Here is a 14,841-nt window from a genome sequence, read left to right on the forward strand (position 1 = left end):
GGAAAATGAGTGGCAGGACCTGATGTGTCAGGGAAGGAAGGGGAGGGCCGGCTTCTGCGGCACTGCTGATGGGAGTGGTAATTGGGGTCCTGATCTCACGGCTGACGTGGCCCTCACGTGAGCTGGAGCCGACGCGTGCAGACGTCCTTCTAATCTTAGTCTTCGTTTGGTCCGGTTGCACTCTCCCTATCGCCCAGAGGGCGAGAGGGCCTGTGGCCTGGGGGAAGGAGGACGAGGTTACTGCCTGGATCCCAGCAGGTTTGTGTGTGGATGGGCGTTGCCAGGGGATCCCTGCGGCGCGGGCAGTGAAGGGTGGAGGCCGAAGGGGGAGCAGTTCGCTTTCTCCAAACCCTTGCAGTATTCCTGTCCCTTTCTAGAACAAAAATGGTGGACCTTGGGGCCGGATTCCAGGGGCGACCCCAGACTCGGGCGTGGTGGGACCTTTAACATCCAGGGCCTTGAATCAGGGAGGGCAGATATTCGGATTCGTATCCTGTGTGCTGGTCCATCTACCAAGCCAGAATCTTGGGGCTGTGCGTCTGTCTGACAGTCATTCCCCTTTTCTTTCAGTAGGGCGCTGTGCCATTTGGGAACAAAGGAATAGTCTGCCTGGAATCCCTGCAGGTCAGTGTAAAGCTGGGGCTGTCCCGCGGCCCCCGGAAGGACTGGGATGACTGAGGTCCTTGCCTTAACTTGGGCCCTTTACCGACTCTCAAGCAATCTTCCTGCCATTTTTTTTCCTTTAGGAAAAAAGGATGTAACAGTGCCTGCAGGAAAAGTGCTTGTCATTGCGGGTAGGGTGCGTTGGGGAGAGGGATAGAAGAGATCGGTTGGTTTTGTTTTCCTCCTCGTATTTTCCATATTCCCCCCTCGCCCCGCCCCGCCCCGCTTCCAGTGGTTTGAAAGGGGTGTGGTTTTTGCTGGGAAAATGGCCGACCGCTGGGGCTGCGGGAGGGAGGGCCGGAGGCGGGGACCGGGGGTGGGGAAACACTACATAGCGGGAGGGCTGGTGTCAGCCGAGTCCAGAGAAGTGAGGGTAGGGTGACAGACAAAAAGGTAAACTCCGTTGACAACCAGGACCCTGAATTAGGAAAAGCGGATGTTGGGACTCTCCGAAGTGCTTTTCTGTCCGCTGAGCCATCAGTTTCTGCCTTGTTGCTTGTGTCTGCAGATCTTGGGGCCGGAGGCCAGTCCAACCCTTGGAGCAGGAAGAAACGCAAAGTTGTCAAGAACCAAGTAGGTCATAATAAGGGTGATGGCATTATTTGGGGGTGGAGCATGGTGGCGACTGCAACTCGAGTGGGCCCGTGGACCCCCTCCACATCTCCCTTCTTCCCTTCTTCCCTACACAATTTCGGATCTTGCAAAATAAATTGCTCTGCAGGTACAAGACAGGGAAGCAAATAGCTGAGAAGGGGTGGGCGTCAAGATAGTCCAGGGGTTGGGAGGACGTTACTCCAAATTACTGTTTGAGGTACAGTGTCCTTGGTGTTGGTCCGTCGACCAAGCACTCACTTCTGAAGTTTGTTAGTCTTGAAGGTTTAGTGGAAGCAGAAACTGAGGTAAGGGAGGTAAGAAATTGCTCCCGAGCAGAGGTAGTTGGTATAACGACACGGCGGGGGTGGGGGGTGAGTGGGGGTGTCCTGGTACCTTTGAGATGGAGGAGTTGGCGGAGGCAAGGACAGAGTTGGAGACCTTTACGCATTTCACGCCAGTCCGGCTTTTAGATATTCTCACTTCATTTTGTTACAAGGAAAATGTTAACAATGAAAATGTGTGGCGACATCTTCGGAGGATGCCAATGATAAGAGTAGGGGTGGAGGTGGAATGGAGGGTTAGAGGAATCATCGAAGGAGGAAGAGAGAGGGAGACAATGAATTCCAAAGCCGCACCTCTGTGAGGAGTGGAGGGCAACCGAAGGCGGGAAACATCGGGCAAGGCAGTTGTAAAGGGCTAGGAATTCAGAAGAGGGATGTATGTCCCGTCCCGGGTGATATCTGTATGACCCCCTAGCTCTCAGCACCCCCTCCTCGCGTCCTTGTCTGCAGGTTTGCACGAAGCAGTGCCCTTGGAAGCAAGAAAGAGAAGGAAAAAACTGCCTGGACCTCTGTGGGTGCATGTGGGGGCGCCACTGTTCCCAGGACATCTGAAGGGCAGGATGGCAGGGAACTTTAACATTCTGGGGCGACGTGGTGGAACGTGAGGTTGGAGAGTCTTGAAGTGGGGAAAATTTCCAAACTTAGCTTCCGGATGGAAGAAAGGAATCAGTGATCTAGATATTAAGCCCCGAGTTTGCCAATATATCTGTATTTTTGTACGTTTGTTTGTTTTGCCGTTGTTTCAGTCTGTTTGCGTGGCAAAGACACAAAAGGAGGAGGAGCCTGAAATCTGAACTGCATCCTTTATTCCTAGGTCAAGCTGCCTCAGAGCCGGCCAGCAGTAGCTGCAGACTCCGCCCGCGACGTGTTCGCGCTTCTCTGGGCCAGAGCAAGCCTGTTCTGTGCTCCGGTTAAGAGATTTGTCCCGGCTATACCATGGGCCGCACTCGGGAAGCTGGCTGCGTGGCCGCTGGTGTGGTTATCGGGGCTGGTGCCTGCTACTGTGTATACAGACTGGCCTGGGGAAGAGACGAGAACGAGAAAATCTGGGATGAAGACGAGGAGTCTACGGACACCTCAGAGACTGGGGTTGAGACTGTGAAAGGAGCTAAAACTAACGTTGGGGCAGGGTCTGGGGCCAAACTTCAGGGTGATTCAAAGGTCAAGCCTGAGGTGAGTTTGGGACTCGAGGATTGTCCAGGTGTAAAAGAGAAGGCCCATTCAGGATCCCACAGTGGAGGTGGCCTAGAGGCCAAGGCCAAGGCCCTTTTCAACACGCTGAAGGAACAGGCAAGTGCAAAGGCAGGCAAAGGGGCTAGGGTGGGTACCATCTCTGGGAACAGGACCCTTGCACCGAGTTTACCCTGCCCAGGAGGCAGGGGTGGAGGCTGCCACCCTACCAGGAGTGGATCTAGGGCTGGGAGCAGGGCAAGTGGAAAATCCAAGGGAAAGGCCCGAAGTAAGAGCACCAGGGCTCCAGCTACAACATGGCCTGTCCGCAGAGGCAAGTTCAACTTTCCTTATAAAATTGATGATATTCTGAGTGCTCCCGATCTTCAAAAGGTCCTCAACATACTGGAGCGAACAAATGATCCTTTTATTCAAGAAGTAGCCTTGGTCACTCTGGGTAACAATGCAGCATATTCATTTAACCAGAATGCCATACGTGAATTGGGTGGTGTCCCAATTATTGCAAAACTGATAAAAACGAAAGACCCCATAATTAGAGAAAAGACTTACAATGCCCTTAATAACTTGAGTGTGAATGCAGAAAATCAGGGTAAGATTAAGACGTACATCAGTCAAGTGTGTGATGACACCATGGTCTGTCGCTTGGACTCAGCTGTGCAGATGGCTGGGTTAAGACTGTTAACCAACATGACTGTGACTAATCATTACCAACATTTGCTTTCCTATTCTTTTCCAGACTTTTTTGCTTTGTTATTTCTGGGAAATCACTTCACCAAGATACAGACTATGAAACTAATTATAAACTTTACTGAAAATCCAGCCATGACAAGAGAGCTGGTCAGTTGTAAAGTACCATCAGAATTGATTTCCCTTTTTAATAAAGAATGGGATAGAGAGATTCTTCTTAATATCCTTACCCTATTTGAGAATATAAATGACAACATAAAAAATGAAGGGCTTGCATCATCCAGGAAAGAATTCAGCAGAAGTTCACTTTTTTTCTTATTCAAAGAGTCTGGAGTTTGTGTTAAGAAAATCAAAGCACTAGCAAATCACAATGATCTGGTGGTGAAAGTGAAAGTCCTGAAAGTATTAACCAAACTCTAATTTGGAGTCTGTCCCAAAGAGTATTGAGGTATTTGCACTTGGTACGATGTGTTTTGTAAATTCTTTGTTTTTCATTGTGAATATATGGTAAAGAGATCTTTTCAGCTGCTATTTTGGAATAATGACTATCATATATCATAACAGTGACTGATGTTGGTTTTAATGGTTGGGTTGAGGATGAACCATTTTAATGATGCCAAATGGAATATTAGTACTTGTACACAGAAAGAATTTATTGATTTGATCTTATTACCTAGATTGAGATATTTTTACTCTTTCCTCTACCTAAACTGACAATGAATTAGTTATACATCATGAATAAGCTACACTTTTATATTAGTTTATATTTGTTAATCTAAGACTTGTGTTCCATCAATAAAGTTGTGTTTTAAGCAGCAGAAAAAAAAGACATTGTCCTTGTCCTTCAGTTTATGATCTGTTTGGAAAGGTAAGATATATGGAAACTAAAACAAAGAGATATTAACAAACCCAGGAGACCATCAATGCTTAGAGGCAGCAGAAACAGCTGCAGGCAACAGTGCGCAAGGAAAGTTTTACAAAGGAGAACTCTTAAGTAAGCTGGGTTTGAAGGACAGGATACAAAAAGTCAGAAGGGCACTCAAGACAGGAGGAGGGATGAAAAGAAAGGCATGGAGATGGGAATCCTTCTCTAGAGAGAAGTGCTGACCTGCTGGAATGGTAAGTGTAGGGAGGGTAGTGATGACAGAGAGAGTCAGGCGGTAAAGGTGAGTCCTATTCATGGAGCACCCCTAACTGCTAAACTGGGGTGTGTGAATATTACTGCATCCACCCCTGGGAGACATCAAGGCCTTTTGTGGTCAGAGGAATGACAAGATGAAAGGAAAACGATATGGTAGATTTATGTGCGACAGGAGTCCAAGCTGGGGTGGGGATAGGAGTGGTGACTGGAGATTGGAAAAAACAGGAAGCTACCACAAGTTAGTCCAAGCATGAGATAATAAAGGTGTGAAGTTTTACTAGTGGCCATGGGAATGGTAAAGAGAGGATGGAAATGAGAGACCTTTTGAACCAAAAAGTGCTGAGATGTATTCTGGAGACATACAAAGAGGACCAATTTTATTTTAGGGTCCTTGGGGTATTTGACAGAAAAATGTCCTCTTGGCCAGTTCTGGTATTCATGTAAGTAAACAGTTACAACTTTGGAATAATAAGAAAGAATAAGTTTTAGTGCTTGTATCAGATTTCCTTTATAAGGTTGGTTAAGGTGGGGCCTTTATGGAACCATAGAGAGTGTTGTTGGGATACACATAGAAAATCTACCTCACTCCCACGCCTTAGTGAGGGTGAGGGTGTCAGGGGAGGAGCACTCTCAAACTGCTGGTGGGAGTATACACTGGTACAAGGTCCATTGGAATATATGCACATCCTTTGACCCTGTAATTCCACTTGTAGAAATGTATCTTTAGGAAATAATCACATAATTGGCTTGTAGGAAGCTGTGCATCTTCAAACTGTTTTGAAAGGTGTAAAGTTGTAAATGACTCAAGTATCTCAAGATAGGCAGTTAGCTAAATAAATTAATGTATGTCTACACATTTAAATATTATGCAGCTATTGAAAATATTGATGGACATCTACATTTACCTACATCAGAAATTCAGCATATAGTTTTTTTTAAAAAAATAATTTTTAATTTTTGTGGGTATATAATAGGTATATATATTTATGGGTTACATGAGATATTTTGATACAGGCATGCAATGTATAATAATCACATCAGGGTTAATGGGGTATCGATCATCTCAAGCATTTATCCTTTGTGTTACAAACAATCCAGTTATACTCTTTTAGCTATTTTACAATGTACAATTAAATTATTATTGACTATAGTCACCCTGTTGAGCTATCGAATACTAGATCTTATTCATTATTTCTAACCATTTAGTTTTATTTATTTATTTTTAAGTTTTATTTTACTTTAAGTTCCGGGATACATGTGCAGAACGTGCAGGTTTGTTACATAGGTGTACGTGTGCCATGGTGATTTGCTGCACCTATTAACCTGTCATCTAAGTTCCTTCTTCTTGTCCCCTACCCCCCAACAGGCTCTGGCATGTGTTGTTCCCCTCCCTGTGTCCATGTGTTCTCATTGTTCAGCTCCCACTTCTGAGTGAGAACATGCGGTGTTCGGTTTTTTGTTCCTGTGTTAGTTTGCTGAGGATAATGGCTTCCAACTTCATCCATGTCCCTGCAAATGACATGATCTCATTACTTTTTAGGGCTGCATAGTATTCCATGGTGTATATGTACCACATTTTCTTTATCCAGTCTATCATTGATGTGCATTTGGGTTGGTTCCATGTCTTTGCTATTGTAAATAGTGTTGCAATAAACATATGCATGCATGTGTCCTTATAGTAGAATGATTTATAATCGTTTGGGTATATACCCAGTAATGGGATTGCTGGGTCAAAAGGTATTTCTGGTCCTAGATCCTTGAGGAATCACCACACTGTCTTCCACAATGGTTGAACTAATTTACATTCTCACCAACAGTGTAAAAGTGTTCCTATTTCTCCACAGCCTTGCCAGAATCTGTTGTTTCTTGACTTTTTAATAGTAGCCATTCTGACTAGTGTGAGGTGGTATCTCACTGCGGTTTTGATTTGCATTTCTCTAATGATCAGTGGTGTTGAGCCTTTTTTCATGTTTCTTGGCCACATAAATGTCTTCTTTTGAGAAGTGACTGTTCATATACTTTGCCCACTTTTTGATGGGGTTGTTTGTTTTTTACTTGTAAATTTATTTAAGTTCCTTCTAGATTTTGGATATTAGACCATTGTCAGATGAGTAGACTTCAAAAATTTTCTCCCATTCTGTAGTCTATCCATTTTTTGTACCCATTAAGCATTCCCACTTCCCACTTCCCCTCAGTCTTTGGTAACCGTCATTCTACTCTCTTATGAGTTCAATTGTTTGAATTTTTATCTTCCACAAATAAGAGAGAACGGCAGCATATAATCTTAAGTGGGAAAAGTAGGCTGTAAAATCACATGCCACACTTTTTATGAAGAAAACATATCTAAATTATCTCTGCATAAACTCTGCTGCATACTCCGAGAATGTTATTAGTTCTCTATGGATGATTTTATCGACTTTTTACCCATAAAATTAAGATATATCTGCATATTTAAATATTCTGCAGCCATTGAAAATATTGATTGATATCTACATTTATTTACATGGAAAAAATGCAGCATATAATTTTAAATAGGAAAGGTGGTTACATGACTATATACACAGTATATCCCATTTTTGAGAAGTATCAAGCTTTATATGCATTAAAACTTCTCAAAGGCTATATACCCAAATGAGAAGATTAGTTATTTATTGGTAAAATGATAATGTATGAATTTAATATTTATTCTTTTATTCTCATGTATGTTTTCCTATCTATAATAGATGTTGAGTTGTGCAATTGTTGGGAAAGAAAAATGTCGAATTCAGGTAACGTTGGAAGTTAAGGAGATGATAGAATGGCAGAGTTTACATGGATATTTTTGGAACACATACTGAGTGGAAAATATTTACACCAAAAAGGGAGATGCATTAAAATTATAGATGTATTGTGAAGATGTGGATAATATCACATTGTGGTAATGTACATAAAATGCTAAAATAGTGTTGGAATATAGCAGTTAATTATTGAAAGTGAACACCCTTAGTTTTCAAAATGGCAGAGTCGAAAATTTTTGGTTTCCTTTTTTTCTAAGGTGTCATTCTACCATACACAAGTGGCATTTGGTAAACAAAATGTTAAAATAATTTCTCTTAGGTGTAGGGTCTTTGTTCTCTTTTAAGAATTGAGAATGCTTCCTTGCTGTGATCTTGTCAATTTCTACGACATTTCTGATGTCTCAGTGATGTTACTGTGGTTTAGACATGAAGCCTAAGTCAGTGTTTCTCAAAGTAGTGTTGGTGGAATACCAGGAATGCATGTATATGTTTTTAGGTTTCACAAGTTCCCTAGAAATGTCTTTTAAATGTTGTTTTCAGGTCACTGATAATTTAAATAAATTCGTTATAAATATATTTTGTATTTTAACGTGTTACCCAGTGATTTTGGAGCCAAATTTTGGGTTTATATTAAATATTGTCATGGTACTAAGCAGCACTATTGTATTCATTCATCATAAGATAGACTTGTTTAGTATCTCCAAAATTATGATGCACTTACAACTGATGATACCTTAGCATTGTGTCATAGTTTAATTGGAAGTATTTTTCTTTATTTTTAATTTAATTTAACTTAATTAATTTATTTATTTTTGAGACGGAGTTTTGCTCTTGTTGCCCAGGCTGGAGTGCAATGGCACAATCTCGGCTCACTGCAACCTCTGCCTCCGGGTTCTAGCGATTCTCCTGCCTCAGCCTCCTGAGTAGCTGGAATTACAGGTGCCCGCCACCACGTCCAGCTAATTTTTTGTATTTTTAGTAAAGACGGGGTTTCATCATGTTGGCCAGACTGGTATTGAACTCCTGACCTCAGGTGATCCACCCACCTCGGCCTCCCAAGGTGTTGGGATTACAGGCGTGAGCCACTGCGCTCGGCCAACTTTTCCTTCTTAGTGGTATACAAAATAATTATGTAGGCTGAGTGTGGTGGCTCACACCTGTAATCCCAGCACTTTGAGGGGACGAGGTGGGCAGAACCTGAGGTCAGGAGTTTGAGACCAGCCTGGCCAACGTGGCGAAATCCCGTCTCTACTAAAAATACGAAAATTAGCCGGGTGTGGTGGCACAAGCCTGTAATCCCAGCTACTCAGGGGTTGAGGCAGGATAATTGCTTCAACCTGGGAGACAGAGGTTGCAGTGAGCCGAGATCGCGCTACTGCACTCCAGCCTGGGTGACAGAGCAAGACTCCATCTAAAAAAATAAATAAAATAAATAAATAAATAAATAAAATAAAAATAAAATAATTATGTATTTAATAATCAGAGGCATCATAGATTAATGAAATTCTTTTTCTAGTCAATGACAAAAATGTAAAGATGTACTCAATATGCAGCAGATGTATTTCCTCTATAATACATAAGTTTGTACTTGCAGAGATTTTGCAGGAGTTTGAGTAAGGACACTGGCAGAAGGATGAGATTGTATCATCAGGCTCTCCTTAATGAAGGAATGTTTAAATTAAGAGAGTTCGTGTTGTCATCAATACCATGTTCATGTTACAGATTGTGATTTAGGGCTGCCAAAGCAACATTATCAATCTCGTGAAATTATATGTTATTTACATTTCTTTGGCTTTATAGCTTGGCTTATTTTTAATTTGTGAAGTCGCTTTGTTTTATACTTTCTGTGAAAGCTGTAAATGAACAAAGACTAATATAATATAAAATTCCTTCTAAAAAGTATGCTATCTGTCTGGAAAAGATAAGTGTTGAGAATAGATGTCTACTTGTAATATACATGATTGTGTATAATAGAAACATTTTAAAATAAAACATTAAAATGTGTGTATAAAATTCTTGAAGCATTTGTTTTTGGTTTTAGGTATGTAAATTTTTAAGTAACATCATAATAAAAATAATTTCAAACAATGATAGGGGCCTTTGAGGAGTTTTCTCCTTTTTAGAATAATATTACTCAAATTTTATAAGCAATCCACTTATGTCAAAGACATGTATATTATAGAAGAAAAGAGGTGGGTCGCACCTAATATTTATCAGACACTGTTTGGCGCTTCACATATTTTTTTTCTCCACTCAATTTCTTCAACAGTCCTGTCAAGTAAGCACTATTACACCTTTATTGCAGAAGAAATAAGACTTGGAGAAGTTAGGTAAAATTTCCAAGATCACTCAGTTACTAAAAAGCAGGGCTAATGGCCTTCCAAACGTGAGTAATTGGTTGCTTTAAAATCACTTCATATGGAGACAAACACCTGTATAACGCCTCTTTAGTTACTCAACACAAAACCACCTCTTGATGAAGATGAAGAAGGATGTGAGATTCTTCTTGTTGAGCCCATAACTTTATAGATACCCACACAGCAACATGTAGAGGAAAGAGCAAAGTCTCAGGAATTGCCAATAGGTGAGACTCGGATGAGGAACAGATAAACTACTATTTATATTGCTGCTTCTGTGTGACAGGATGAGCAGTTTGGGTATGGGGCAAATAATAATTTCTGTATTGATGCATTGAACTTGAGATGCAGAGTGAATTTTACACCTGGAGTAAAAATGAGGCTAATTTGAGCAGTGAAAAGTCCCAGTGAGGCAGGTCTGAATAGCATCCATCTGCTCCTTTCCCCTTTCCCTTGTCCCTTCTCATTCTTTTTTCCACTTCCTCCCTCCTACTTATCTTTATTTCCTCCTTCTGGGACGTCATTGGTGGTAGCCTCCCTGGGCTTTTCTGACCCTTCAATTTCCATGACACCATGCCATGTACCAGTGGGCATTCAATACAGAATAACAACTGTCGTTGCTCTAGTCATAAGGTGACCCTGGGTGTGACTGGATGCCAAGAATTTTTGGAAACTTTGCTGAACAGAACAGAGACTGAGAAGGAACTAGTCTTAGCTTGGCATGGCCACATGTGCACTGCATGAATTTTTGATGTCCTGCATCTGGTCTTATTTAGACTGAATAACCCGGAGCCTGGGAAAGGTGGTATGAGATAGATGTGTGACTGCCGGGTCCAGGCAGCCAGGTCACACGTTGATGTCCCAATGTTTTCACATGGGATGCTGTCACTCCCAATCCTTTTGGGAAGGGCAGAGTTCTAGGATAGTGGCTAATGGTGGCAGGGAGGAGGCAGTGTCCTCTACTTTAGAGAGGATGGCAGCTCCTGGAAAACCAAGGAAACTAGAAACTCAGAGGATGTCCTGCTATTTTGTTCTCATTTAACAGTTTTAGGACTATAAGTGAGTCTATCCCAGTTGAAATGTGATCAAAGGTGATTTTACAAAAGTCATGTTTTTAGCAGGGCTTGGTGGCTCACGCCTGTAATCCCAGCACCTTGGGAGTCTGAGATGGGAAGATCACTTGAGCCCAGGAGTTTGAGACCAGTCTGGGGAACATGGTGAAAGCCCCCTCTCTTAAAAAAAATACAAAAATTAGCTGGACATGTTAGCATGTGCCTGTAGTCCCAGCACCCTGGGAGACTGAGGTGGAAGGATCACTTGTGCCTGGGAAGGTTGAGGCTGCATTGAACTGTGATCATGCCACTGCATGCCAGCCTGGGCAACAGAGTGAGACTCTGTCTCAAAAAAAAAGAAAAAGGTAGGTATTTGTCCTGTTGTAAATTGTCAACCAGTATACATAATATTTCAAGATTTGTCTTGTCATAAATTGTCAACCAATATATATAATATTTCAAAGCTCAGGAAATCTTTGTTTTTTAAATTCACATTTTACCAGTCTTGTTTCAGAAGACATTCCAAGTGTATGTTTAGCAAATTGATGTGGTTCGGGCAAAATTTATGTTTACGGCTCTTGTCATTAATTTCTCTGCTAAGTTCCCTTGAAAATGGTTTTTAAAATAATGATTCATACTATTTTCAAGCCTAACTTTTTACATTAATTTTGCATCGCATCCTAGGATGAAGGTTTTCTCTGGTTTCTCTCTTTAAGCCATGGCTCTTCCTGCAACTACCTGATGAGTTCTTCCTGCTGGCTGCACAAATAAAATCAATCCATGGCATTGCAGTAAAGAGAGTTTAATTGACATGAGGCCAGCCATGCCACGCCGGAGACAGAGTTATTACTTAAATCAATCTCCCCCCAAATTCGGAGACTGGGGTTTTTAAAGGATAAGTTGGTGGATAAGAGGTCAAGGAGTGGGGAGTGTTGACTGGTCGGGTTGGAGATTGCAATCATAGGGAGTCAAAGCTGTTCTCTTGTGCTGAGTCAGTTCCTGGGTGGGGGCCACAAGACCAGATGAGCCAGTTTATTGATCTGGGTGGTGCCAGCTGATCCATTGAGTACAGGGTCTGAAAAATATCTGGAGCACCAATCCTAGGTTTTATAATAGTGATGTTATCCGTAGGAACAACTGGGGAGGTTTAGAATCCTGTGGCCTCTAGCTGCATGACTCCTAAGTCATATATATATATATATATATATATATATATATAGTGTGTATATATATATATGGAATCTTGCTCTGTTACCCAGGCTGGAGTGCAATGGCGTGATCTCGGCTCACTGTTACCTCCGCTTCCCAAGTTCAAGCAATTCTCCTTCCTCAGTTTCCCAAGTATCTGCGACTACAGGCGCGTGCCACCATGCCCAGCTAAGTTTTGTATTTTTAGTACAGATGGGTTTCGCCATGTTGGCCAGGCTGGTCTCGAACTGTTGACCTCAGGTGATCACCTGCCTTAGCCTCCCAAAGTGCTGGGATTACATGCGTGAGCCACCGCACCTGGCCCTAAGTCATAATTTCTAATCTTATGTCTAATTTCTTAGTCCTACAAAGGCAGTCTGGTTCTCAAATAGCCCTTTCCTGAAATAAAGAAAGGGGGTTTGTTTTTGGAAAGGACTGTTATTATTTTTATTTCAAAGTTAAGCTATAAATTAAGTTCCTCCCAAAGTTAGTTCAGCTTATACCCAGGAATGAATAAGGACAGCTTGGAGGTTAGAAGCAAGATGGAGTTGATTAGGTCAGATCTCTTTCACTGTCATAATTTTCTCAGTTATAATTTTTGCAAAGGGGGTTTCATTCCTTGCCTTTAAGCCAGAGCTGTCTCACCACCATCCTGGGGGCTCTGGTCTGCTCTGCCCTAAAGGTGTGGTATTAGCAGGAAAGGGGGTATTTACTTATCAGAGTAGCATAGCTTCTTGCTTGACCCTCTCCATTGGGGCCCTCTCAGGCATTGTACTAAGGGCTTGGGCAAAGTTTGTGTTTGGGGATAGGCAGGAGAGGAGGGAGAAGGGAGGATGGAGTGAAGAAAGCCTTATCGGAGGGGGTACTTTTATCCTGATAGGGTATTGAAAATGTAATTCACTTCACCATTAAGAATGGGCTAAGTGTCAGTCTCTGGCCCTGTTGATCATCAACATTTTAAAAAGTGAAAGAGTAGGTGTGATACTAGCATCTTCGTTTTGGCATAAAGCCTCTTCGTTTATTGAGCATTTTTAAGTTTGCAGAGGACATGACATACTGTCAAATGGGGTGGAATTCCCTTTTGAAAATAAAAAAAATTCAAAATGATAATTTACGTTACTGTAAAAAAATATAATTATCAAGCAGACCAGATCCTTAGTGTTTGCTGCTCAGAACATTCTCTCCCTAAGATCAATCTACATCGGAAACCACATTATCATTTATTTATTTATTTAATGCTCAGGAAACTTAACCAACTTAGCTAGAGGTTGGTGCCATCAAAGTTGGAGAGTCTTGTGATTCTCTAATTCATTTAGCTTTGTTCATGTTTTTTCCTTTATAGGTGATTACCTACTTGTGATCAAATCTTACATATTTTCCCTTTGTGGCTTCTAGGTTTTTGGTCATGCTGAGGAAGCTCTAGGTTATAAAAATAGACTCATATTCCCTTCAAGCATTTTATATACACATTTTAACATTTTGTTTAATTTTTTTTCTATTATACACAATCATGTATATTACAAGTAGACATCTATTCTCAACACTTTTCCCAGATAGCATACTTCTTGGAAGACATATTATATTCTATTAGTCTTTGGTTATTTACAGAGTATTATTCTTTTCCATAAATAGGATCTTTATTTTTATGGTTGCTACTTTGGAGGCATGGCGCACTGAGCTACTAGCTACTATTGGTGAAGTCCTATACTGCAGAGCTTGTTTTATTAAAAATAGAATTAATGGTTTGGGTGGTTTCTTAGCTCAGGTCTAGAAAACAGAACCTGGGGAAAAGGTTTACCTGGTGATGCTGCTGGGATGTGCAATACAAGTGAGGAGAAAAGGCAAGTGAGGCAAGGAAAGACAGAAAGCAAATATGAGGGGGTGAGTTACCCATCTGGACATAACTTGTCAACAAAAACACAGCTGATTATTTTATCTCATGTGATGTCTTCAGTAAGTACATCTAAAATTACTGCATCTAAGAACAGTCTATCTAAGTGGGAGAAATAAAAAAGATTTTTCTGTCAGCTCTTTTGAGTAGCCAGATTTCCATTGATCAAAGTTAGCTCCATGGGACATTAATTCCTCTGTACATCTATGCATCTAGTCTGTCTAGTTTGCAACTGTAATATTCTGTCCTTGTTAGGTGACACTATGTTAGGTGACTTCAAGCTGTGGCTGGAACACCAATGGCAATGGCAGTGGCAGTGGCCTAGGCTCTAAGAATGTAGAAACAGCATAGATCATTGCTGCTTCCTCTGGTCAGGAAGTAAGGAAGTTGATCAGGGCTCAGGATACATAGTGGGGCCAAGTGAGTCTAGGATGACACATAACTTAGGAAAGGTTGTGATACTAATTGTGTCACAAGTCCATTATGAAAGACCCTAAAACACCATTGAGCAGGCTACAATATACTTTGGGCTACTAAAATTCTTCAATTTTACAATTTATAAAAGGTGGTCTGGACCAAAAAAATTCTGAGTCAGCAATTAAAGTACTCATAATATCTTCTGTCTCTGGATACATGACAATGAATGAGCTAATCAGTGTGTTTGAGCATTTTTCAGTCTGCTGGCTAATCTTGTTCTTCAAGTTACATATTATCTGTGCCTTGCAACCAAAGGATGAGACATCCCAGAAACACAAAACATGCTATTAGATCTTAGAGACATGAGCAATACTAATCAAGACATCTTTGCAGGCACTTGCAAGAGAAAGTGACATTCTATCTGACAAAGTGGGTAAGATATAAATATAACTTTAAAAAAGATATTGAGTACAAATAGAGAAAATAACACAAGGGATAAAATGAAATAAGTGAGGCTGGGCACGGTGGCTCAAGCCTGTAAT

General features: G+C 41.4%; 2 protein-coding genes across 3 annotated transcripts in view; both read left to right on the forward strand.

Moving 5' to 3' along the window:
- Positions 1 to 14,841, forward strand: part of TCEAL2 (transcription elongation factor A like 2) — a 647,988-nt gene that overhangs the window by 199,088 nt on the left and 434,059 nt on the right. The gene's annotated exons all lie outside the window — the stretch shown is intronic.
- Positions 2,443 to 4,303, forward strand: ARMCX1 (armadillo repeat containing X-linked 1). The gene has a single exon (XM_050775968.1). It carries the CDS (start codon positions 2,535 to 2,537, stop codon positions 3,894 to 3,896), a length of 1,362 nt encoding a protein of 453 aa, XP_050631925.1. The 5' UTR covers positions 2,443 to 2,534; the 3' UTR covers positions 3,897 to 4,303.

Source organism: Macaca thibetana, chromosome X (genome assembly GCF_024542745.1).
Source record: "Macaca thibetana thibetana isolate TM-01 chromosome X, ASM2454274v1, whole genome shotgun sequence".
Taxonomy (NCBI): Eukaryota; Metazoa; Chordata; class Mammalia; order Primates; family Cercopithecidae; genus Macaca; species Macaca thibetana.

What these genes read in the sequence shown, in the direction of transcription:
- ARMCX1 (XM_050775968.1), top strand. Translation starts at nt 2,535, where the DNA reads ATGGGCCGCACTCGGGAAGCTGGCTGCGTGGCCGCTGGTGTGGTTATC.